This window comes from Tasmannia lanceolata, unplaced genomic scaffold, assembly GCF_043159265.1.
Source record: "Tasmannia lanceolata isolate RefF3 unplaced genomic scaffold, GAP_Taslan_0.1 ptg000018l, whole genome shotgun sequence".
NCBI lineage: Eukaryota > Viridiplantae > Streptophyta > Magnoliopsida > Canellales > Winteraceae > Tasmannia > Tasmannia lanceolata.
Genome location: NW_027518695.1, coordinates 4,111,371 through 4,137,159, shown reverse-complemented (window position 1 = coordinate 4,137,159; position 25,789 = coordinate 4,111,371). Strand labels below are relative to the sequence as shown.

The 25,789-nt window shown below is 40.7% G+C and overlaps 2 protein-coding genes across 3 annotated transcripts; both read left to right on the top strand.

Moving 5' to 3' along the window:
• The first annotated feature begins 6,865 nt into the window (after nucleotides 1–6,865).
• LRL3 (LJRHL1-like 3) lies at nucleotides 6,866–9,250 on the top strand. Of its 2 annotated transcripts, none has more exons than XM_077361245.1 (6): nucleotides 6,866–7,415; nucleotides 7,562–7,723; nucleotides 7,828–7,893; nucleotides 8,047–8,112; nucleotides 8,375–8,434; nucleotides 8,689–9,250. In XM_077361245.1, exons 1-6 carry the CDS (start codon nucleotides 6,927–6,929, stop codon nucleotides 9,040–9,042), a joined length of 1,197 nt encoding a protein of 398 aa, XP_077217360.1. In that variant the 5' UTR covers nucleotides 6,866–6,926; the 3' UTR covers nucleotides 9,043–9,250. The 2 variants fall into 2 exon arrangements, with proteins under 2 accessions (XP_077217360.1, XP_077217359.1); XM_077361244.1 differs by having other exon boundaries at nucleotides 8,351–8,434.
• Nucleotides 9,251–20,376: 11,126 nt separating this feature from the next.
• On the top strand, nucleotides 20,377–24,375 carry LOC143849510 (cinnamoyl-CoA reductase 1-like). The gene is made up of 5 exons (XM_077358557.1): nucleotides 20,377–20,509; nucleotides 20,608–20,762; nucleotides 21,739–21,921; nucleotides 22,160–22,512; nucleotides 24,207–24,375. Exons 1-5 carry the CDS (start codon nucleotides 20,377–20,379, stop codon nucleotides 24,373–24,375), a joined length of 993 nt encoding a protein of 330 aa, XP_077214672.1.
• The last annotated feature ends 1,414 nt before the right edge of the window (nucleotides 24,376–25,789 follow it).

Below are 25,789 nucleotides of genomic sequence, written 5' to 3'. Positions count from 1 at the left end.
GTCCCTTCATTACAGGGGCGATGAAGGCGATAGCCCAAGCCCATCCTTAGGGGACTTGCTCAGTCCTAGTAACGTCCCCCTCTTTTATTTAGGAGACTTTCTAAGTCTCTTAGATATCTTTTAGATAGAGGAGCCTTTTGTTTAGGAGATCACTGTGGTCTCGATAATGAGTTGCACTAGGAGACATGCCTTGTCTCATTAAGGTGTTTCTCCCTCGGAGACAAGCCTTGTTACTTAGAGCCTCCCTTCTAAGAGTCCTTTTTAGTTTGGTAGAGAGTTTGTCCATAGGAGGCAGGCTTTGCCTCATTTACCGAGTCCCTGTTTGGAGACAAGCCTGGTCTCATTTAGAGAGTTCCCCCTTTAGGAGGCTTACTTAGCCTCATATTGGACCCGTCTTTGTGTTTTGGGGCTCACCGTTCTTTTTGCACTTGAATCTGCACAAGTTTATGCCACCCTGTTATGCATCAAAATTTATAAAAATCAGAAATATCATTGCATGCATTTGTATAATCTATTAATTTTTTTTTTTAATATTCTTCTCTTGTACTAAACTTTGAGTTAGGTTCTGAAGATGAAATGACTGCCCAGGTGAGACTATTTTGAAAGCTTATTTTACTTAGGCTACCCAGCGGCTGGTCTGGGCTAATTAATTTTATTTCAATAAATTGTTTAATTAAAGGAGGAAATCAGATGACTACTCTATTCGATATTATCGACATGAGTACTGTCTGATTTCAAGGCGGTTTGTAGGAATATTATCCTGTGTATTTGTGATATCAGATGATTACTTTAGCATCATCTGATTTCACCCCCATATCGGGGCAGTGGCACTTGTGGTTGGGCATAGAAGTGTTTAATGTTGTTTCTTGCTTTATTAGGCTATCCAGCGGCTGGTCTGGACTAATTAACGTTGTTTATCATTGTATGATTGTTATTATTACAGATTGTGCACTCTTTAGTTGTAGACCTTACTTTGCGGATATTTGATTTGTTTTTATAATAATTGAATGAAATTTGAGTTTACTTAGTAACCTTTTTCTTCTCTTTAGATAGACTAGCGTAGTCTTCTAGACTTCTTTAGATAATAGAGCCTGTGCTAGGAGACATACTTTGTCTCGTTAGACAGTCCTCCTTTGGAGGCAAGCCTCATTTGTAGAATCCTCTATGAGGTTGTACCTCAGTTTGTTCATTTGTTAATTAGAGACCAATTTGGTCAATTAGTTGTCTTAGCCTTGCTTCACCCTTTGCAAGGGCAATGATAAGGTTGCTTAGAGCCCATCTTTGTGTGTTTGGGAGACCCGTCCGGTCTCATTCTCTCGTTAATCCTCTTTGTGTGCTTTTTGATTTTGGGAGAACTCCCTACTCGGCTTGGCTTCATACCCCTACCCTTATGGGTATTGGGTTGCACATTTGTTGCACCCTGAGGGCTAGGTAGCTGTCCGGCCCGGTTGGGTGTTTTACCTTTGCCAAATGTGCACAAGGTCTCTTATTCCTTTTGCTTGTAAGCTTCTCCTTAGTCGATAGTCCATTCGCATAGGAGTCAGCCTTGATTAGAGAGTCTTTGACTCATTCATCCTTTAGATGGTGTTATTAGAGTGCGCCGTTTGGTTTTGGAAGAACACCCTACTCGGCTTGGCTTCATACCCCTACCCTTATGGGTATTGGGTTGCACATTTGTTGCACCCTGAGGGCTAGGTAGCTGTCCGGCCCGGCTGGATGTTTTTACCTCTGTCAAATATGCATAAGGTCTCTTATTTTCTTTTAGACCCGTCCGGTCTCATTCTCTTGCTAAACCTCCTCTTTGTGCGCCGTTTGGTTTTGGAAGAACACCCTACTCGGCTTGGCTTCATACCCCTACCCTTATGGGTATTGGGTTGCACATTTGTTGCACCCTGAGGGCTAGGTAGCTGTCCGGCCCGGCTGGATGTTTTTACCTTTGCCAAATATGCACAAGGTCTCTTATTCCTTTTGCTTGTGAGTCTCTCCTTATTCGGTAGTCCTTTCGCATAGGAGTCAGCCCTTGATTAGAGAGTCTTTGACTCATTCGCCTTTTAGGTGGTGTTATTAGGAGAGTCTTTGACTCATTTGTCTTTAATGTAGTGTTATTAGAGAGTCTTTGACTCATTTATCCTTTAATTAGCATTAGTGGAGTCTTTGACTCGTGTTTTCGTCTCTCTTAGAGAGTCTTTGAATCGTGTTTCCATTTCTTTCAGAGAATCTTTGGTTCATTTATTCCTTTGGTGATGTTATTAGAGAGTCTTTGACTCATTTATCTCTTTCGCAGTTTTTCTAGAGAGTCTTCGACTCATTTGTTCTTTCAGTTAGATTTATTAGAGAGTCTTTGACTCGCCTTTCCTTTTGCAGTATCTTTAGAGAGTTTTTGACTCTTTTATCCTCTAGTTGCATTTATTAGAGAGTCTTTGACTCGGTTGCTTCCTTTGTATTGTTATTAGTGGAGTCTTTGACTCGTGTTTCATTCTCTTTCAGGCTAGTCTTTGACTCATTCGTCTTTGACGCTTTCATCTCTTAGTTGGTGTTATTAGGGAGTCTTTGACTCATTTGTTCTTGTTAGGGAGTCTTTAACTCATTTGTCTTCTTCGGAGAGCTGTGCTCGCTTGTGATCTTAGATCATTCCTTCGCCTTTGGCGTTAGTTTACTTGGTTTAGGGGTTTCCCCTGTTGGCTCTAGGGTTTGGCCCTAGGGTTTTTCTTTGTATTTTCCCTTAGGTCTTTGACCAAAAGGGTGAAAAAACACTTTAAAACTTCAAAAGTATTGGAAAAAAGTTTTAAAATCCAAAAACATTAAATATTTTAAAACTCAAAAACATTAGAAATTAAATCAAAAACACTTGAAAAACCTTAAAAAGCCTAGAGTGTTAAGTGTTTTAGAAATAGTCATTAGAAGAGTTCGTTTCGAACTACGTTGGCTTGATCCTCTTCCGAGGTACGTAGTGCAGCTTGGGATTTACATCCCAAGTCCAGCCAAACTTTTGTAAATAGGGTTTTATATCTTTTTGAATAAGCATTTGATTTCAAAAAGCTCTTCCTTTAGAGTTAGGACTTTGTCCTAGATAGAGAGTTTAGAGTTAGGGTTTGACCTTTGTTTTGTTGTGTGCTTGTTTGTGATTTTTTTTAGAGTTAGGGGTTTGTCCTAGAATTATAGGAGTGCCTCCGTCCGGTCAGTCGGCGATCCACATCGCCGAGTGATGACTAGAATAGGATTCGCTAGTCCACCCTTGGTTTTCCTTAGGAAATACAGCCTAGTTACACATAGGTTGTAGGAACCACCTGCATTAGCCTATGGCTAATCTGCATTTAGTTAGGGCATATAGGGTGTCCTAAAAATCCACAATTCACTGGAATTTAAATAATCGTACAATAAACTTTAATAATTGGTCTGGTCTTTTAGATCGAGTTTAGGATAGAGGGCTAGGTGTCTTAGGCATCATAGCTTAGAATAGGCGCGAAGAACTACGTTGCCTTGATTCTCGTGGAGGCGGGGATACGTAGGCTTCTTTGGATGAATACCAGACCATCCGAGGACTCGGGCTAATAATTTAGAGTCTTAGGATTTATTATGTTGTTATTATATGTTTTGATGTGTTTTCTTACTTTCTCGTACTGATCCTATACCTTTTGCTGTGGCTTGCATGTGTTTGCACATCAGAACTTAGACACCCTTTAGGTTTGTCACTCATAACCTAGCTGTGCTTAGGTGGCACATTTTTCATTTTATTTTATGTGTTTATTATCTTTATCCTCAGGAAATGCATGCTTAGGTAGACGATTCTTGAGGATTGTTCCCATTTCAGATGATTTTTATCCAAACTTCTTTGGAGTTAATAATAAATGGCATAAGAGACCAAGTGCTTGCACTCGGACGAATCGGGGGTGCTCTCAGACCTTCCCCATTCGTAACCAGGCACGAACCCATATATATTTCTGGTTATCCATTGCACAGAGGATTTGATTTTAGGGTTCCATGGCATATCCATGGATGGCGACTCTGAGTTTATTTCAGGTATGTATCGGTTTCGAACCTCGGTTCCGGATCGAGACATATCTCTTTCTTTTATATCGCCACTCGTGCTATGCTATGAGGGTGGCATCCGTTTTGAGAGTTCCTTGGTAGAGCTCTCCTTCACACGTGGATGATCCGGATGGTGTTAGGGACCCGTTCCCTCGCCGCCTATCTCGGATCGGGGTCCACAGGCAAGGCAACGTAGGCTTCTTTGGATGAATACCAGACCATCCGAGGACTCGGGCTAATAATTTAGAGTCTTAGGATTTATTATGTTGTTATTATATGTTTTGATGTGTTTTCTTACTTTCTCGTACTGATCCTATACCTTTTGCTGTGGCTTGCATGTGTTTGCACATCAGAACTTAGACACCCTTTAGGTTTGTCACTCATAACCTAGCTGTGCTTAGGTGGCACATTTTTCATTTTATTTTATGTGTTTATTATCTTTATCCTTAGGAAATGCATGCTTAGGTAGACGATTCTTGAGGATTGTTCCCATTTCAGATGATTTTTATCCAAACTTCTTTGGAGTTAATAATAAATGGCATAAGAGACCAAGTGCTTGCACTCGGACGAATCGGGGGTGCTCTCAGACCTTCCCCATTCGTAACCAGGCACGAACCCATATATATTTCTGGTTATCCATTGCACAGAGGATTTGATTTTAGGGTTTCATGGCATATCCATGGATGGCGACTCTGAGTTTATTTCAGGTATGTATCGGTTTCGAACCTCGGTTCCGGATCGAGACATATCTCTTTCTTTTATATCGCCACTCGTGCTATGCTATGAGGGTGGCATCCGTTTTGAGAGTTCCTTGGTAGAGCTCTCCTTCACACGTGGATGATCCGGATGGTGTTAGGGACCCGTTCCCTCGCCGCCTATCTCGGATCGGGGTCCACAAACACTACTGAGGGCACTCTCACTTTATTAAAAGTATGGTATGGCCCACACCATCGGATGATCCAAACCGTCCATTAGATGGGCCATAACCAAAATAGGTTATACTCCAAAAATCATTTCCATAGGATGATTTCCCAAGTGCTGATAGCATTCTCCAATAAATACTTAAAAATTACTCTAAAAATGCGGGTGCCCGCGGGTTGACCCGACCCGGCCCGTGTTTTTGCAGGTTGGGTCAACCCGCGGGTTAAATTTGACGGGTCACTAAAAGTCAGACCCGTGCCCGCAAATTTGCAGGTGGGTCGGGTTGACCCGCGGGCACGGGTTGCTTTTGCCAGGTCTACTATTTACCAATATGTAGTGGTTCCAAGGTATAAATAGTGGTTCCAAAGTAGGGTTTTGTGGACGGTGGGGAGTGGAAGGATTTATGAGGGTTTTAGATGTAATTGATCTTAGGGTTATGGTGGAGGGAGGGGAGTGGAGGGATTTAGGATTTGGGGAGAAAATGCACGTTTGTCATGGGGGGAGGTGTGGAAGTGGTCTTTATGGGGGTAGTTTCTGCTAACGACGTTTGTTTTTTTTTTTTTTTAATCGCAATATGTTTTTAACCTGTCTGACGGGATGGTGGAAAGGTCGACCTGCAGGTTGACCCATACATGCTTTTCCTACCTATTTGGTCATATGGTGAAAAGGTCAACCCATTAAGTCAAATTCACACCTGTTTGTGAATAAGGTAAAAAGGTCGACCTGAATTAAGGCAAAGTCGCACCTGTTTGTGAAGAAAGTAAAAAGATCGAATTAAGCCTTTGGTAAAACTCCATTGTATAGCCCCCTTCTAGAATGAATTCAGCCCATTTTTTCAAAATGGACTATACAGCCCATACCATAGGATGATCCAAACCGCCCAATTGATGAGCCACAACGTACATAGGTTGTGCCCCAAAAATCATTTTCATAGGATGATTCTAACCATCCGATCTAAAAAGGGACTTAGATTATGGAAACTTCTATAGATTGGACGGTTGGGATCATCTATGGAAATAATTTTTGGGGCAAAACCTATTTATGTTGTGGCCCATAAATTGGGCGGTTTGGATCATCCTATGGTGTGGGCTGTACAGTCCATTTTGAAAAATATGAGGTGAATTTATCCATCTTGAAGTTTCCATAATCTAAGTTCCTCTTTACATCGGATGGCTAGAATCATCCTATGGAAATGAATTTTGGGGCACAACCTATTTACGTTGTGGCCCATCAATTGGGCGGTTTGGATCATCCTATGGTATGGGCTGTATAGTCCATTTTGAAAAAAATTGGTTGAATTCATCCCAGAAGGGAGCTGTACAGTGGAGTTTTACCAAAGGTAATGAACTTTCAACACTTGGCGTGGGAAAGAAGAAGCCAAAAAGGTGAAGAATAGTGTTTGTGAAATGCATTGGGATCTGTTTCTCAAAAAGGCAGATGAAAAAGCAACTCAAGGGCATTCTTGTCTTAAAACATGCCTCAGATGTGTTTCACCCCTTTTGAGAATTTAGCCAACTCAACCTTTTTTTGTGTTTTTCAATTAAAAATCCCATTTATTTGAGAAGTCCCCTTATATTTTGTAACATTTCTCTGTCAATTGATAAATAAAGTGGGAAATTTAGAAAAGGCTGTATACGTAAGAGAATATATGAGAGAAATTGAGCACTAAAATCAAACGAAACAAATGCTTTTTCTTGTTTTCCTTTTATTATAAAGAGAGATACGAAGTGCTCTTTCTTCTTCTTAAACCAACAGCACCACAGCAATATAAAACTAATTAAGCTCTTTCTGTCTCTCTCATCCGTGTTATCTAGAATTCCACTGCTCTCTCTCTCTCTCTCTCTCTCTCTCTCTATATATATATATATATATATATATATATATATATATATATATAATTGTCTCTTCCTATAAATAGTTGCAGAGAGAGAAAAGAGTCCACCATTTCTTCTCTTTTCTTGTCTCTACTACAAGTAATGGGGTCGATAAACGCTTGCTTCAACCCCTCACAAATCACACCCCAACAACTTCAAAACACTCAACAACAACAAATCCAAAATCCCTCCGAGTTTCATCTTCAATACCCCCATTTAGATCACCATAACCCCCTCAATTTCCTTGACCAGACCCTTCCAAACCTCCCCCCAAACTGGTCCCAACTCCCCAAAACCCTTAAATCCCCATCCAATCTCAACCCCTCAAACACCAACAACAACAATCTCCACTACCCCTATGACGACTCCACCCTCCTCGCTTCCCGCCTCCGGCAGTACGGAAATCCCGGCAAATCCATGGTTTTAAACCCCTCTCAGCAGCTTCTCCCACTCCCTCTAACCCTAGATTCCTCTGATTTTAAAGTTCCCTTAACCCTAGAAGGGTCTGTTCAAGGTCTGTACAATGGAATTGAAAGATCTCTGCAACGAGCTGCTCAGACAGTAAATCAGAAGAGTTTCCATCACACTCAGGTTTAGAATTTGTTTCCAGATTTATCTTTTTTTATTTTAGTTTAGGGAAATTAAGGGGTCCGAATTATCCTATAGGGGTGCGAATTTATCATCACCCAGTTTATTTTATTTTTGTATTATTTAAGATCATTTTTTTCGTGTTTCAGACCGGTTCGATTCGGTCGCAAAGCTACGTAGCTCCGTTTACCGGGATTAATCAATCTCCGGCGCCGGTGTCAGGTCCGAACGGCGGTTGTACGGCTCCGGCAAGGCAGAGAGTTAGGGCTAGGAGAGGTCAGGCGACAGATCCCCACAGCATCGCTGAACGAGTATTCTACTGCTTTCCTTTTTTTTCTTTTTTTGGTTGCATTAAATTATTTTTTGATTGATTCGTTTCTTTTACATTTATTTTTTGTACTGTTTTTTTCTGCAGACACGCAGAGAGAGAATCGCAGAACGAATTAGAGCTCTGCAAGAGCTGTTGCCCAATTTGAATAAGGTATAATTTTGTAGACGTAAGGGTATTTCAGTCATTTTATTCCTCATCTTTTGATTTGAAAACCCACAGAGCAAAAACAAAGAGGGCTTTGAATTTTGTCCTTTACACCAAGGCTAGTAATCACGTCTTGTTGTTTTCTGATTGGAATGACAGTCGGACATGCCTTCCATGGTCGACAACATCATCAACTATGTGAAATTCCTTCAACTCCAAGTCAAGGTAATTTTTAAAATTATCTATAATACTTTTATTTTTAATTTAAGCTACTGATATTGGCACTACCATGTTTTTATAATTGCACAAACACAGCTTTTCTTTTCCTCTTTAATTGGCTTCTGAGAGCTTTTGGGGAGCTCTATTAACCTAATTTAAAACTAAGTGAATTAGTGCAATTATCAAAACATGGTAGTGCCAATATCAGTGGCCTAAATTTATTATCTTCTCCTCTTTTATTCAGATTCTTTGGTTACCGACTGCCCAGGTTCTGAGTATGAGCAGGCTTGGTGCTGTTGCTCCTCTTCTTTCTGATATTTCATACGAGGTGAGAATGTTTATATTATTTATTTATTAATCAACCCAACTTTGATAATGGCACACCCTCTATTTTTTTTTCAAACCTCTTTTGCTTTCCACCAAAAAGGAGCAAAAGAATGAAATTCATTCAAAACACCACTGAGCAAAACGACAGAAGCGGAACGCATGCGCAGTTCCCAAATTCCGAAAACACCCCTTAGTTTTTCTTGTAAAAGTAGGGGGGTTTTGGTAATTTAGTTGGATGGCTTCATTTTTGTTTAGGGAGGTGGTGACTGCATACAGAGGAGCGGGACGGGATGGAATACTAACGGCGCGCAAACGGCGTTAAACGAAAGTCTAACGGTGACGGAGCAGAAGGTGGCGATTCTGTTAGAAGAAGACATGGGTTCGGCCATGCACTACCTACAAGGAAAGGGTCTCTGCCTCATGCCCATATCGCTCGCCACCGCCAAGTGTCAGTCATGGAACTCTAACGCCTTATTGGGTTCCATCAACGTTGACGCCCCGTCATCTCCCACTATGTCCGTTCTCACGGTGCAATCAGCTATGGGTCACGGGGGTGGAGAAACGGACGTTTCCCGTCCGTCAATCAAAGACGTGGCTTCCGTCTCTTAAGACGGCCGTCTCATTTGCATAGACTTTTTTTTTTTTTTTTTTGGGTCTTTCTGAGTTTATCTCTGTCTACCTTTTTCTTTTCACTTTATTTTATCAGTGTTGTCGCTTCTATGTACATAGGGGAGTGGCTATGGCCTATGGGTGTAGCAATGCTTTAATATAATGGTAGAAAAATAGGGAGACCAGTCATCTTGGGGGAGTTTTTTAATGATAGGATGTGTTAATGTGATATAAGGGTAAGGGTCGAATGTATTTTTACTTTAGACACACCTCCCTTGTTTAAGTCACCCCTCTTATCTTTACAAATGATATTAACTCACTTTAGATTTGATAATGACACAAAATTATTTCGTCTTTTCCTTCATTTCTCGGTTCGGTTCGGTTAATTTTCGGATTAAAACTCTAAAACCGTGAACCGAACCGAACCGATGGGATCGGTTCGGTAAAATTCTAAACCGTGGCCAAACCAATGCTGAGAAAAACCGAACCAAACCAGACCGAAAGGCCCGGTTTGGCTCGGTTTATCGGTTTGGCCGGTTTTTTGTGCAGCCCTTGTTAGAACTCTCTCTCTCTCTCTCTCTCTCCCTCTCTAGTTTTCTCTTTTCTTTCTAATGCTATTTTATGTTGGGTATATAGTATAACCCTATGTATGTTCTAATATAAGCCCAATAGGACCGTTTTATAGACGAGGGGCAGCCTAATTCATGTAGAGAGAGAGAGATCGTCCTTCAGTGCACTTAGAAAGTGTTCGCTTCTCAAGGAGAAAATCTGATGGTATTTACAGATTACAATAGTTAGGGACATTTTTGACCAAAGTATATCTCAATAAGTAAAATCATGGTAAGGTTTCACAATTCTTTATTAGGGGTTTTGGTTTTCCAATGCATAGCATGAACAAAATGAAAAAATAAAAAGATCTTTTTATTTTGTTGGAAATGGACAGATATTATGCCGATATGACTACTCTGATTGTTTTTATTTAAAATTGATCTATGTAAAATAGAATTTGGAAATAATAAGGAGGATGCATTTATCGATTTAGGAAGATAAAACCTTTCTGTTGAGTGATGAAGATGTAGTTGCAGAAAGGAGAAAGGAAGGAGGTTGAATCGTGCCACTTGGTCTCTCTCCTTAGTAGTTTTATTGATATCTCTATCTTTTCATGTACTTCATTGAAGCATTAGATATTTGTTACATTGTTAGTTTCCCTAAGACACATCTAAATGCGAATAGGACAGTTGGATATTTGTCACAGCTTCGTATCCTTTTTGAAATATATAAATTTGAAGAGAAAACGGTTCCTACACATATGTGTAGAGAGTTCTCTACACACTAGCTTAAAATACAGTGGGGGCCCACATTGTTTGGGTGATCCAAGCCATCCATTTTAAAGGCCCTCACATAGATAGGGTGTCTACAAAAAATCAGATCCATAGGATCATCCCAACCCTACGATTTGTGGAGGTAAAATGGATGTCTTTAAACCTTCACAAATTAGTCCATTTCTTGCCTCCACAGTTCGAATGGTTAGGATGATCCTATGGATCTGATTTTTTATGGACACCCTATCTATGTGAGGGCCTTAAAAATGAATGGTTTGGATCACCCAAATAATGTGGCCCCCACTGTATTTTAAGCTAGTGTGTAGATAACTTATCTACACATATGTGTAGGAACCGTTTTCTCAAATTTGAATAAGACCGTTGGATATTTGTCATAGCTTCAAATCCATAGGGTTTCTATAATGTGCCGTCCGTCTACATCTCCAACACGTTAGGATCATATGGAGATGATCTACGGGTAAAACCTATTTACGTTGTCGCCCAACATATGGACGGTTTAGATAATCCTATGAAGTGGGCCCAACTCTACCTTTTGAAAAATAAAGGACATTACCCGCACTCACCGTGTAACATATCGTGTGATCTTGTAATATTTTGCAAGTCCACTTAGTTTGTATGCAATAAAAAAAAAAAAAAAACCTTGTCTTTTCCGAAGAAATCATATAGAAAACCCCAAAAAATTCTCCTCATTGTACCTGACACTCTAGTTGGCCCACCGCTGACATCCTCATAACGTCAGGATGACCTGTTTTTTCTTCTAATCTCTGCTGAGGAGCCGAGGACGCTTAGGTGTTTGTGGGGCCATGGGGCCTACTGAATTTACATTATATCCCATCCTCTTTGAAAGAACTATCCTTCGTGTACATTTTTTTCATTCCCTCCAATTCCTTTGTTTATTATAAATTTTCCTTCAATTTTTCATCATTGAACCATGTGGGTCGCTCTGAAGTCTTCTTCGTCTTGGGTCAATAAGTTGTTGTACTCATCAATGTAAGAGGCATTGAAGACTAAAGTCTTCTTCATGTTGGGTGAATGAAGACTAAAGTCTTCTTCATGTTGGGTGAACAACCTTATGCATTATCACTATTAGGGGTGCAAGTTTGGCTTGTCAGCCCTGACCCGCACCGAGCCCGAACAGCGTCAGGGCTGGATTTTCCAACCCTGAGGGCGGGTCAGGGTTCATTTTTTTAGACCCTGACTCAGGTCGGGTCGGGTTCTGAGTTAATGCCTCGGATATCCTGACCCGGCCCAATCCTAAGTTTTCTATTATAGAATTGAACCATCTGTGTATGTTTCTTTTGCTAATGTTTTCTATTATCTTGGATTGATGTTTCTTTAGATTATTATTATTAATTGTCTCCGTTGCCCCCATGTTGATGAATTCATATTGTCTTATTTTGTTTTCTTTCTCTGTTTATTGATCATTTTGTTCTATATGATAAGTTGTTGCTTTATTTTTTGCACTCTTAACAGGTATTTGCACTAGGGTCAATTAGGGCCGGCCCTGCCCAATCAGGGCCAATTAGGGCGATCCAGGGCCAGCACTGAGCCATGTAGGGCGGGCAATGGGTTGAGGTTTCTCAGCCCTGACTCAGGGTCAGGGCAGGCCAGGGCCGAGATAATGGGATCCAAGGTTGAGCTAGGGTTTTGAAAAACCCGACCCGACCCTGTTACAGCCCTAATCACTATCTTCTTCCATATTTTGCACGAGCAATGGCTAAACAGGGCTCTACATCTTTGTAAAACAACGTGGCTTACCCTCTTATTATAGTTTGCTAGGGAATTTTGCGGAGAGATATTTTGCGGCTGACTTCTGCTTGAAAGAACAGCCTCGCAGGCTCACTTTTAAACAAATTTTATCCTATTCATCTAATTCACCTGAGGTGGCTGTTCTCTCATGCAAACATCAGCCGCAAAATGCCTTTCCACGAATTCCCTAGCAAATCCCATATTATAATTAGGCTACTTATATTTGCACTACAGGATAACTCATGCAAACATCAGCAGCAAAATGCCTTTCTCTAAATTCCCTTGGTCCCCCCTCCCGCACACGGATGAAATCCTCCCAGGAGGGTGAATTTATCCTCAAGCAGTGAACCATTCTCATGAAATTAGGTTACTTATATTTGCACTGACGACATTCTTTTATTATTTAACCAGCTATCAAAACCTATTACAAACTCCCAAAAAACCCTATAGTGCCTTTTTTTCACACATTACAGGGCACATAATTTTACAACACATGTTTTGATACCCACGCGGCGCCTACCATGAGTGGGCCCCAACAATTTACACCTTATGTTTTGAAATGGAAGGGCCCACCATCTCTCCCCAAACCCAAATATATGGAAAGGCCTACTATTTTGTATCAGGGAGTGCCATAATCTCCACCCAAATCCTTTCATAGGGTGGAGTCCACCATTTCACACCATGTTTTGATGGGATGAATCCCACTAACTACACTCAAACACATGCATTTGCGTGAGGTCCATCATTTTACCTCATGTTTTCGTGGGGTCCCACATGGGAGACGTATATGCTCGTAAGGAACTAACTGCTATAAGGAAAATTGCATTTATAAGATTTTAATTCACAATGGGCCTCAAATGGGAGCAAGGTTTTAAATTTCGGTTTCAGGGTTAATTTCAGTCCCCACTGAAACCGAAATTTCAGCCGAAATCCAGTAATTTCGGCCAAAATTCAGTAAAGGGACTCGGAATGTCAGTTTTTTGGGCTGGAATTTCGGCTGAAATTTAGTAAAGGATTAAAATATTAATATTTTATCTGAAATTTCGGCGAATGGTCGAAATCTGGTGCATTTCGGATTTCGGACATTTCGGTTTCGGTCTTGACCGAAATCTGAAATTTCAGTCCAAAATTTCGGATTTCGGCCGAAATTTAAAACCTCTCATGGGAGACATATATGTAATTGACCATTCAGCTTGTAGAATCCGCATTTTCTAAACCAACCAGAGGCAATCCCGAATTGATCGTGTACTGGAGCATCAAATACCGAACAAGCTTGAGAATTTCCAAGATATGATTCCATACAAGGTCACCCCGGCCGGGAGGAGTATTTCCTCTAAAAGATCTTTCATACTGTGCCCTGATCATGAAGTGGGTTCTATACATATGACCAACAACGAGAAAAACAAATGCAATAGCTGAAGGAAACTGTCAAATGCAGGTGAAGGATGTGGCAACGCAAGGGCGGGGTCCATAGATTGGTTTCCTTCCAGATGAATATGCCGCGGAAATAAAACGAACATCTAAACGGAAGTGGACTAAATAGAGCGACACTGCCTTTTGAGTTTTCTGAGTGGTGCCAGGACGATCTTAGAAGGGATATAATGAAACTCGTCGATCGGCTCTTCCAAAGGAACAATCTATTGAACATTCAATGTATCATGTGTACTACCATCATGTGATGATCAACGTGTGGATTACCAAAAAAATTTTCCATATAGGTGTAAATGAGAGGTTCCGTTAGCCAAATGGGCTATCTAACAACTATAGTCTATAGGGAAACTGGGAAAGTTTCACTCGTAAGGTTCTAAATTTTTTGGGCATTTGTCTAACAGACGGAATGTCCGTTCGCGTGAGACCAACCCCAATAGGTACTACTGTGATAGACTGCAAGATCATTTGTCTGGATTAACAAAAAAATCTCCCCTTGTGGGACCCATTTAGATGCAAATAAATTGTAATTGTATCTGAAGTGGACCTTAAACTCATATAGAAAGTCCTCGGCTTTTCTGTAGAATCTATGGAATAATATTGAAAGGGGACTTCATTATGCTTTATCTCTATCATGCATATTAGGTCAATGAGACCCGGACATAGAATCCTCAATGGCGTTAATAAATGGAACACTTCAATTGGAATATTTATTGTTTTAAAAATGATCAATTGACGAAGATCTTCACATAGGCATTGCTGAAAGCTAATTATTGCTTGTCTGGTGATATGACACCCATGATACCTTCCATGCCATCCTCCCCAAAAAAGGAAGAACTTTTCAAGTAGAATTTTGCTCTCTCTCACTCTCTCTCTCTTCTCTTTCTGTAGATTGATAATCACACCCCTCGAATTTACTCTTACAACCAAACACTACTTATCACTATTCTACTAGGTAAATCCTAGTTAGATCAAACATTACAAATGTTTGTCTCCTCCCTATTTACTACTTGTGCCACTAATCTACAAGGTAACTATCAGCATTCAAACAGATTTATGTATTTTAGTTTGGGCGGTGATAGATTCACCCCCTTTTATTACAATATTCACCCTCTATTTTTCAAAATGGATTGTACAGCCCACACTATAGGATGATCCAAACCGTCCATTTGATGGGCCACAATGTAAATAGGTTATCTCCCAAAAATCATTTCCATAGGATAATCCTAGCTTTCTGATGGATAAACTCCATATAATCAATCCTCTATAAATCCGTGGGACCATAAAAACCCTTAGCTCTTTAAATATGATAAGAAACATAATCGTTTCCAATATGTGTGTATTTTATTGATGCAAATGTATTCAATATATAAAGATACAGAGTGTGCCCCAAATAGGGAAGAGAATAAATTTACAACGGTTGAAATCCCATGACGGAGGGGATGCTGTACATATTAGGAAGATTGCATCGGAATGCATTGACCAAGGATTTCCAAGATGGCAGCTACTTGCCAAAAGGCTGTACATATTACAATCAGCTACTTGCCGAAAGGCTTGTTGGCAAAAGGCTTGATTTCCTAATAAGCTTGATTTCCTAATACTCCCCCTCAAGTTGGGTATGGATATTGTGAATGCCCAACTTGCGAATGAGATGATGAAATTGAGATGCACCGAGGGGCTTGGTAAATATATCCGCGGGTTGATGGGCTGTGGAGCTGTAAGCTGTGCGGATCAAGCCTAACTGGACTTTCTCACGAATAATGTGGCAGTCAATTTCAATGTGTTTTGTCTGTTCATGAAAAACAGGATTGGCTGCTATGTGTAAGGCTGCTTTATTATCACAAAACAGAACAAGTGGTTGTGGGTGATGAATTTGAAGATCTTGCAATAAATGGAGTAGCCATGTAATCTCGCAGCAAGTACTTGCCATGGCTCGATATTCGGCTTCAGCAGATGAGCGTTAAACAGTAGATTGCTTCTTGGACTTCCAGGAAATTGGAGAAGCACCCAACATAACACAGTAGCCAGTAATGGAGCGTCGAGACTCTGTACAACGAGCCCAATCTGAGTCGCAGAAGGCATTAAGTTGAAGAGAGCTAGAGGATGACAGCAAGATGCCCTGTCCGGGTGTTTGTTTGAGATAACGAAGAACTAGATGGGCAGCGTCTAGATGTGGTTGGCGCGGCTGCTCCATGAATTGGCTAAGAATTTGGACAGAATAAACAATATTCGACCGTGTGATAGTGAGATAAATGAGACGGCCTATAAGACGGCGATAAGGAGATGGGTCTGAAAGAAGCGCGCCTTCATCTTTTGTGAGCTTGAGATTTTGCTCCATGGGAAATGTTGTGGGACGTGATCCAAGAAGACCAGCTTCACCTAGGATTTCCAAAGCATATTTCCGTTGTGAGAGATAGATACCTTTGCGAGAGCGAGCAACTTCAATACCCAAGAAGAATTTAAGTCGACATGGTCCTTGATCTTGAAGCTGGTATGAAGGAATTTTTTTAGAGCAGTAATTGAACTCAAATCATTTCCCGCAAGAATGATGTTGTCTACATATACGAGTACTGCGGTGAAGGAAGTCCCAACGAACCGAGTGAACAAGGAGTAGTCGACTGTTGATTGCTTATAACTAGCGGCGAGAAGGGCTGCTGAAAATTTTGCAAACCATTGTCGAGAGGCTTGCTTCAACCCATATAAGGATTTGTTGAGATGACAGACCCGAGTCTCCCCCTTTCGGGCAAAACCAGGAGGAATCTCCATGTATACTTCCTCTTCAAGGTCCCCATGTAAAAATGCATTGTTAACATCTAACTGGTGAAGATGCCAATTATTAATTGCTGCAACAGCTAATAAGCATCGAACGGTGGCAAGTTTAGCAACCGGGGCAAATGTTTCTTGATAATCCAATCCTTCCTTTTGATTGTATCCCTTTGCTACCAAGCGGGCCTTGTAGCGTTCAACGAACCCATCTGAATTGTATTTGACCTTGTACACCAATTTCCATCCAATGGGTTCCTTGTTAGTTGGCAAGGAAGACAGTGTCCAAGTGTTGTTAGCTTCCAAGGCTTGAATTTCAAGAGCCATGGCCTCACACCATTTTGGATCTTTAACAGCTTCCCGAAAGGACTTTGGTTCTATAATGGAAGAGATAGCTACAGAGAAGGCTCGGTGAGATGGGGAGAGTTTATCATAAGAAAGGAAATGAGAGATTGGGTGATGAGTACTTACTGTAGATCCTGCTATTGAGGGAAGTGATGAATTGGGTGACGGATGAACGGCAAGTTCACAATGGTAATCCTGCAAGTAATTAGGCGATGTCGATCCCGTGTTGGTCGTCCAGAATTATGAGGTGCAGGAGTTGATTCCAATGGTTCATTAGGCGGAGGAGCCGTCTCTAGTGGGAGAGAAGGACAATCTAAATGGTCAACCTGATCTGGTGATGGAAGAGGTAGAACCAGTGCTGGTGGTTCTAGGTGGTGAGACTGAAAAGGAAATATGTCTTCATGAAAAACAACATCCCTTGAGGTAAAAAGGGTTTGAGTGTCGAGATCAAAAACTTTATACCCTTTTTGACCATGTGGATATCCAAGAAAAACACATTTTCGTGCACGGGGATCAAATTTAGAACGATTTGAAGCAAGAGGGCCAACATAACATAGACACCCAAAAATGCACAAGTGGGAGTAGGAGGGTTTAACATTAAATAGGACCTCGTATGGTGTTCTTCCAGAGAGGATGGGTGTACGGGTGCGGTTAATGAGGTAAGTAGCTGTGAGAACACATTCCCCCCAAAAACAAAGTGGTAAATTGGCTTGAAATCTCAAGGCGCGAGCAACTTCTAAGAGATGTCTATGTTTTCGTTCAACAACTCCGTTTTGTTGTGGAGTGGCAACACAACTTCGTTGATGAATAATTCATTTTTCTTGGTAGAAAGAATGCATGTCAAACTCAGGTCCATTATCACTTCGGATCTGCTTAATTTTGCAACCAAATTGAGTTTCAACCAAGGCAAAAAATGATTGAATTAAATCACGGGTTTCTGTTTTATGCCGCGTTAAAAAACCCACGTGCACCTAGTAAAGTCATCAACAATGGTTAAGAAGTAGTGTGCACCGTTAAGAGAAGCCACTCGATAACTACGCCAAATATCACAGTGAATCAATTGAAATTGTTCAACAGTAGAAATAGTACTCAAAGGAAAAGTAAGTCGAGTTTGCTTAGCAAGGGGACAAACATCGCAATGTGTAGGATGCGAAATAGAAATATCTGAAACATATTTAGCTAAAAAATTCAAGTGATTATTAGAAAGATGTCCCATCCTCTTGTGCCATAAATCAAAGGAAGAAGCAAGTGCTGCTGAATGAGATTCTGACTGCTTTGGGAGGTAGAAATGGTAAAGACCGTTCATCTCCTTACCCGCTCCAATCATCGTCGTCCTGAATAACACAAGAATCAGAGAAGAAGGTTATGGAGCAATTAGAATATTGGGTAAGCTTGCTAACAGATATAAGATTGAAATTAAAAGATGGAACACAAAGCACATCTTTTAATACAAGAGATGGTGACAATGACACAGTCCCAATATGTGAAACTAATGCAAAATTTCCATTAGGAAGTTTAACAGGGTTGGTTCCGATGCAAGTAATGGAGGACAAAAGTGAAACACAGCTAACCATATGGTCAGTGGCTCCGGTATCAAGTATCCATGGTGTAGAATTATTAAATGAGGCCAAGCTAAGAGATGTACCTGAAAGATTTGTTCTTGGTTGTGAAGTACCTGCTAGGTGAGCCATGGGCTGATGAGCATTAAGCTGATGAGTATGAAGCATATCCAAAAGTTGGCGGCATTCTTCAGTGGTGAAAGGAAGCATATTCTGCTTGTTATTAGACACAATCGCCGCTTGATTGGAAGAGGGTGGATTACCTTCCTTGTGAAGCCGATGGCCTGGTGGATACCCATAAATCTTATAACATTTTTCAATGGTGTGTCCGACCCAGCCACCGTGATCACACTTTCGGTCACCTTTTGATCCTTGAGATTTCTTCCCTTTGTCCTGATTATCACGATCATCATATCTAATGGCTTTGTTATTGAATTTTCCCTTTACGAGTAAGGTTGCAGCTTCTGTGGATTGGGGACCAAAAGCTGCAACTTCAGGTTGTCGTTCCTCTTGGAGTACAAGGGAAAGCACTTGATTAATCGAAGGCAAAGGATCCATAAGAAGGATTTGCCCTCGAACAGTAGTATAAGAATCATTAAGTCCCATCAAGAAATGTATTACTTTATCTTCTTGTTGATAATCCATCAACTTTTTCATTGCACCACATGAACAAGTAGGTGGTGTCCTATAAATGGAGAGCTCGTCCCAATATCCCTTTAGTTTGGTAAAGTAATTTGCTACTGACTGTTGCTCTTTGGGGACCATGTTATTGCAACGGGTCCATTGAACATAATCCGTACCAGTAGTATTGGATGGCTTTGGAAGTGAGCCGTCAATGAAACCTATATTATTTTTTGCTTTCAAGGCCATAATCATGGCTCTATTCCAAGTGTTGTAATTCTCACCCGTTAGGGGCTGGGATACAAACACTGTTCCTGGATTATCGGAATGATGGAAGGAAAATGGGCTAAAGGGATCTTCGGTCTTACCCATGTCAGGAGTAGCCTTCGGATTCGTCTCTTGAGCCATTTTTTGTTGATGTGAATTTGGTTGTTGGAATTGAATGATTGAAGCGATCACCGAAGAAGACGATCGATGGAATGACCGTCAATGGTGATCAAAGTGTAGGGAGATCTGTTCGACTGCTAGTAGCGGAATGGCAAAGAGTCGATCAAATAGAGAGAATGAAATGGCTGCACCAACTGCGGTTGTAGCCGTGAAAAAACTAATAAGGGAGAAAGACTTCAAGAGCTCTCATTGATGCTCTGATACCAAGATAAGAAACAGAATCGTTTCCAATATGTGTGTATTTTATTGATGCAAATGTATTCAATAATATATAGAGATACAGAGTGTGCCCCAAATAGGGAAGAGAATAAATTTACAACGGTTGTAATCCCATGACGGAGGGGTTGCTGTACATATTAGGAAGATTGCATCGGAATGCATTGACCAAGGATTTCCAAGATGGCTTCTTTCCTAATAAGCTTGATTTCCTAATAAAATATAAAAGTATAAAAGACAAGAAACATGAGCATCATGTATCAAACATGTTTGTGTTGAAATCATTTTCCTTTTCCAAAATGAGAAAGTAAATAGCATTTTTACTTTTCCTTTGTGTTTTCTAGGAAGATGACAGTGGTTTTAATTTCCTTCTATTTCATTTCGATCAAAACTAGTCTCCGCAACGTTATAGAGGACTTCCTCGGTTCCTCCGCAATGCACTAATAGCAAGGAGTGTGGCAATATCAATTCCCTGGTCTATTCTTTCAATAGATATTTTCACACCCCTTGTTTCCGTTGCTATTAGCAAGGTTGCGGAGCCATGTTTGGTTCATTTCTGAAGGCGTATCGGTCGTGAGATATTATAGGCCATGAGATATACTATATATCATGCATTGCCTTCTATTTCTGAAGGACTGCAGTATCGGTCGTGAGATATTATAGGGCATGAGATACACTATATATCATGCATTGCCTTCTATTTCTGAAGGCCTGCAGTATCGGTCGTGAGATATTATAGGGCATGAGATACACTATAAACACTGGCATCATGCGTTGGTCTTTAGGCAAGCAGAACAAAAAAGGTTGTTTTTACAAATCCTCTTAACTTCAAACCAAACCGGAACTTCATCGGAAAAGTCAGAATGCCTGCCAAAATTTCTTCGCTTTCCGGTCAAACAATATGCGTGACAGGAGCTGGAGGATACATAGGTTCTTGGATAGTGAAGCTTCTCTTAGAAAGAGGATATACAGTGAAAGGAACCCTCAGAAATCCAGGTCTAATTTTTTTTGCCCTTGTTTCTTTTCTTTCTTTATGGGATTTCTAGGACATAGGGTGGTCGACCGATGCCCGTTTTCGATGTTTTGTTTTGCAGAGGATCCAAAGAATTCTCACTTGAAGGAGCTTCAAGGAGCAGAAGAGAGGCTGATTCTCTGCAAGGCCCATCTTCTCGACTATGAAAGCCTACTCGAGGCAATCAACGGATGCGATGGGGTTTTCCACACGGCTTCTCCCGTGACGGACAATCCTGTGGGTTTGGTTTTTTTTGTTTTTTTTAACTATGTCTGATGGTTTCTTGTTTCTAGGGTTTTTTGGATTTGGTTTTGATCGAGTTTTTATATGATGAAAGGCCTTATAGTCCATCATTTTTCAAAAAGTACTGTATGGCCCACACAGATTATCCAAACCATCCATATATGGGTGTAAACGAGCCGAGCCAAGCCGTTAAGCTCAAGAGCTCGGCTCGGCCAAGCTAGCGAGCGGCTCGCGAGCCTTACCGAGCTCGCAAGCCTTACTGAGCTCGGGTTATATTAAGGGCAATGATATATTCACACCCCTCATCTTCCCTGGACAGCCCTATCTAGTGTAATTTGACTACTCTTTTTACACTACGGGGGTAGTCCAAGTAACAAATGAGGTTCCAAAAAAGAAGTGACATATTTTGTCTCGCCCTTTCACTCCCTGGACAACCTCTTAGTGTGTGTGTGTGTGTGTGTGTGTCTATATATATATATATATATATATATATATATATATATATATATATATATATATATATATATATATATATATATATATATATATATATTAAATCCTTAACGAGCCTGGCCAGCCGGCTCAGCTCGTTAAGGATTCGAGCCGAGCTCGAGCGAGCTTCCGAGCCGGAGCCAAAATTGACACCCTTACATCCATAAGGTAGGACACGACATAAATAGATTGTGCCCCAAAAATCATTTCCGTAGGTTGATCTTAACCATCCGATCTAGAGAGGGTTAGGATCTACCCTCTAATATGCAGTCCCTCTAAAGATCTGAGGGTTTGGATCAACCTATGGAAATGACTTTTGGAGAACAACCTATTTAGGTTGTGTCGTCCCATCTTATTGACGGTTTGGATCATCCTCTGGTGTGGGCCGTACCATACTTTTTGAAAAATAATGGAGGATAAGGCCTTTCATCATCATATAAATACTCAACTCTGATTTTCATTCTCATGTTTGAATCAGCAAATGTTGGGGCCCGCTGTGAACGGGACGAAGAATGTGATAAACGCGTCTGCGGAAGCCGGAATCCGGCGAGTCTTGTTTACGTCTTCGATCGGTGCCGTCTACATGGACCCGAATAGAAGCCCGGAAAAGGTGGTGGACGAGAACTGCTTTAGTGATCTCGAATTCTGCAAGAACACCAAGGTCTGGGTCTATTTTCTCTTCCTTCTAAGGATAGGAATTGCCTTTGTTGTCTTGGTCTGAATCCCTATTCTTCTGTTAGGGTTAGTGTTTTGTATGGTGATTGTAATATCTTTCTCATTCTAATAAACCGGTAGGAATCCCGGCCAAACGGCAGCTTGCCTATAAAAAATGACGAGTGTGCCCTAGTTTATTCTATCTGTTTGGAAAATGAATTAACGAGGGCGTGATTGATGGGCAGAATTGGTATTGTTATGGGAAGACGATGGCGGAGAAAGGGGCATGGGAAGTGGCGAAGGAGAGAGAGCTGGATCTGGTGGTGGTGAATCCGGTGGTGGTGGTGGGCCCGGTTTTACAGCCCACAATTAATGCGAGTGTTATACACATAATGAAGTATTTGAATGGATCGGTAAAGACGTATGCAAATTCAGTGCAGGGTTATGTTCATGTGAAGGACGTGGCTTTGGCTCACATACTCCTCTACGAGACACCCTCCGCCACTGGCCGTTACATTTGTGCAGAAAGAGTTGTTCATCGGGGTGACATTGTCAAAACACTGGCCAAGCTCTTCCCTCGGTATCCCATTCCAACCAAGTCAGTCCTCTCTCTCTCTCTCTCTCTCTCTCTCTCTCTCTCTCTCTCTCAAAATGTCATTTGTTCTTGTTTTTGTGTAAAGGGAATAATTTCACTAAATCTTGGATTGATATTCATTAATAATAAGAAGTACTTATACATGCATATGGTAAGTGATAAAGACGAGATCAGGAAAAGATAATTCTAATTTAATTAAATAGTTGCCCAATCTTGCCTACTTACCTCATCTAGCACCGACTCAAACCAACAGTGGGAGCCCAACTCAATCCAATAGTACGTGATATCTCACATATTCTAACAATTTTACTAAAAGGTGGAATTTTTCTTCTTTTCTGTAGATTTTGTTCTAATAAAATTTCATGGAGAACTTTTAAAAGCTGAAAATGTCTATTGGTACATATTTTTAACCAAAAAAAACCTTTATTTGACCAGAAAAAACTCTGGTGGAAAAATATTTTCAGGTACTCTCTCTCTTCAATCTCTCTTTAGAAGTGGGGTTATTAGGTTAGATCATCCTATGGAGATTTTTTGTGTGGAAAGGCTTATTTAAGTCTGGACCCAAAAAATAAATGCCTTTGATCATTAAAAAATATGGACCCCGTTGTATTTCTGTTGTACTTGCATGTCCATGGTGACACCTTATAAAAACTCTTGTTAATAGTCACGCCCCCGACCCACTGTGTAAGTATTATCTGGTTTTAGGTTTTCTTACCCTCCCCGGTTTTGCTTTCCCCGATCCACTCAGTAGGGACCCGTCCCTTGGAGATGCTGAAAACACATCTACACAGGAAAAAAGTGAGTACACACATATATATCCCAAGAACTTTCACTCCCTTTCCGAAATTGGATCTTGCAAATAGTGACTTATATAAAACAAGGCTAATGCAGGACCCAAAATGCTAAATATATGTAGTATATACATAAGTGCATATATATATATATATATATATATATATATATATATATATATATATATATATATAGTGTGTGTGTGTGTGTGTGTGTGTGTGTGTGTTGTTGTTGTTGGAATGAAACCAACGAGGTTGGAGGGAGAAAATGGGTTTCAAGAGAAGAAGATTGTTCTCTTGATGCCAAACACTCAAAGAAAGTAACCCAAGTTGTTTTACTCCTCAAACCCTTCAAATTTCACTGAAAAAACTTACATATGAAGAAGATACATGGTTTAAAATATAGCCTACATTCCAAATCCAGGATTAACTTTTCTTAATTACTATTAGTTTTCCTAAGCACAACTAACACACTATCACATGAAAAATAAAAGCATTACATAATTCCAAAGTGGTCAAGGCTTATCTTCCAAGCTTCCAAGAAAGTAAGTAACTTAAGTCCCATGAAAGTCAAGTTGATAGATGATCAAGATCTAGTGGTCAAGATTAATTTCCAACATGTGTGTGTGACCGATCCTCCCTACTAATGGCACTACTCACTTTGTCTTACACTTTTTAAATTAGCTTTCACGACTCTTGATAAGACCTAGAAAACAGAGAATCCTGCATGAGGCAGGAACGCTTGGGCCCGCCTTTGGTTGATCCAAGGAAGGTACCCAGCCAGACCATTCCATTCCCAATTTGAACTAAACAACGGAATCAGAAAATACTAGAAAAGAGTTATTTGCTAAGTCCAGGACAAAATACAACAACCGGTGATTTGATTTTGTTGTTTTTCTTGTTCAGATGCTCAGACGAGGTGAACCCGAGGGTGAAGCCGTACAAGTTGTCGAACCAACGGCTCAAGGAATTGGGTCTTCAATTCACACCGATGGAGCAAGGCCTGTATGAAACTGTCAAGAGCCTCCAGGATAAGGGCCACCTTCCTCTCCCTCAGCTTCTCTCTCCCTTGTGAATAATTCATTCAAAAGCACAAAAAATTGAAGGCGAAGAAGAGTCAAGGCAATGGTATATATCTACCCAGAATGGGTAGTTGAAATAACATTCTATGTCAAAAGCATTATTAGTAGCCTTATGAAAAGTATTTTATTACTGTTTGTTTGAAATTTAAAGTAGCCCTTCTGATAATATGTTATGGAGCAAAATAATAGGGAATTTTTATCTGCAAATGAGGGCCAAATTTTGGTGGCATCCAAAAACCCATCAGCATGTCATCTTTCTAACATTCAAATTGTACAGTTGGACAAATACAGCATTTCCTCTTCCCTCTTTCTTGCAATGTCTTCAAGACGAAAAAGACGTCTCGCCATCTACACCTCCCGTGTGCAGCACTCCCTTCCAATCGATTGCCAGCTTTTGAGTCATGCAAGGAGGGCAAGGAGAGAGGGGATACTGAAATCTCAGCTTCTACCTTCTAAATCAAATCGCAATAAGTCCCCTAGCGTATTTGGACAAATGAATGCACTTTGGTGAGATCGTCCAATGTGAGAGTCCCACATAGCAGGGTTTTTTTTTTTTTTTTTTGTGTGCGCGCGCAAGGGCACCCTTCATTTTAGCTTATTGCTAAAAACAATTCAAAGGTATTTTGCTAGGCAATTATGGTGAAAGCCATTTCACGGCTGACTTTTGGATGAGAGAACAACCACCTCAGATGAGTTAACTGAATAGGACAAAATCTGCTGAAAAGTGAGCTTTTCTCTCTCACAAAAGTCAACAGACAATTGGCTTTCCGTGAAATTGCCTGGCAAATCCTCGAATCCTATGATAGGATCATGATAATGTGTCTAGGACATGACCATTGAAGTTGGGATTGGCATGGTCCATCGGAAGTTCTATTGAGACTAGGGGTGGAAAATTGGCCGAACCGAACCGGAACCGAGCCGAAACCGAACCGAAAATTCGGTTTCGGTTTGGTCAAACCAAACCGATTCAAATTTCTGTCTGGGGATCAAACTGAACCGAAACTGAATATTTCCAATGATTATGAGTAAGGGGTGGCAAAATTGGCGGAACCGAACTGAAAATTCGGTTTCGGTTTGGTTTTACCAAACCGATTCAAATTTTGGTCCGGTTTGGTTTGGGGGGTCAAACCGAACCATTGCCACCCTTAATTGAGATCCCTATTTAAAGGTAAGCCTGTTAGATTTTATAAATTGGTATACGTGTTGCTAAATTTAGGCAAGGGAGTAGTATGAATTAACTATATAGTTTGTGTGGACCCCGATCCGAGAGAGGCGGGGGACGTGCCCCTAAAAGTCTCTCTAGATCATCCATGTGAAGGAGAGCTCTACCAAGGAACTATCGAAAGAAGTGCCTCTCACAGCATGAGTGGCGATGTAAGGTGAGATACCTCTCGATTCAGGGACTAG

Bases quoted from the DNA above. Each gene is read 5' to 3' on its own strand.
- LRL3 (XM_077361244.1), top strand. From the start codon at position 6,927: ATGGGGTCGATAAACGCTTGCTTCAACCCCTCACAAATCACACCCCAA. The intron at 7,416-7,561 runs GTTTAGAATTTG...TTCGTGTTTCAG, and splicing joins AGAGTTTCCATCACACTCAG to ACCGGTTCGATTCGGTCGCA. The intron at 8,113-8,350 runs GTAATTTTTAAA...TCTTTTATTCAG, and splicing joins TCCTTCAACTCCAAGTCAAG to ATTCTTTGGTTACCGACTGC.
- LOC143849510 (XM_077358557.1), top strand. From the start codon at position 20,377: ATGCCTGCCAAAATTTCTTCGCTTTCCGGTCAAACAATATGCGTGACA. The intron at 20,510-20,607 runs GTCTAATTTTTT...TTTGTTTTGCAG, and splicing joins AGGAACCCTCAGAAATCCAG to AGGATCCAAAGAATTCTCAC. The intron at 22,513-24,206 runs GTCAGTCCTCTC...TTTCTTGTTCAG, and splicing joins CGGTATCCCATTCCAACCAA to ATGCTCAGACGAGGTGAACC.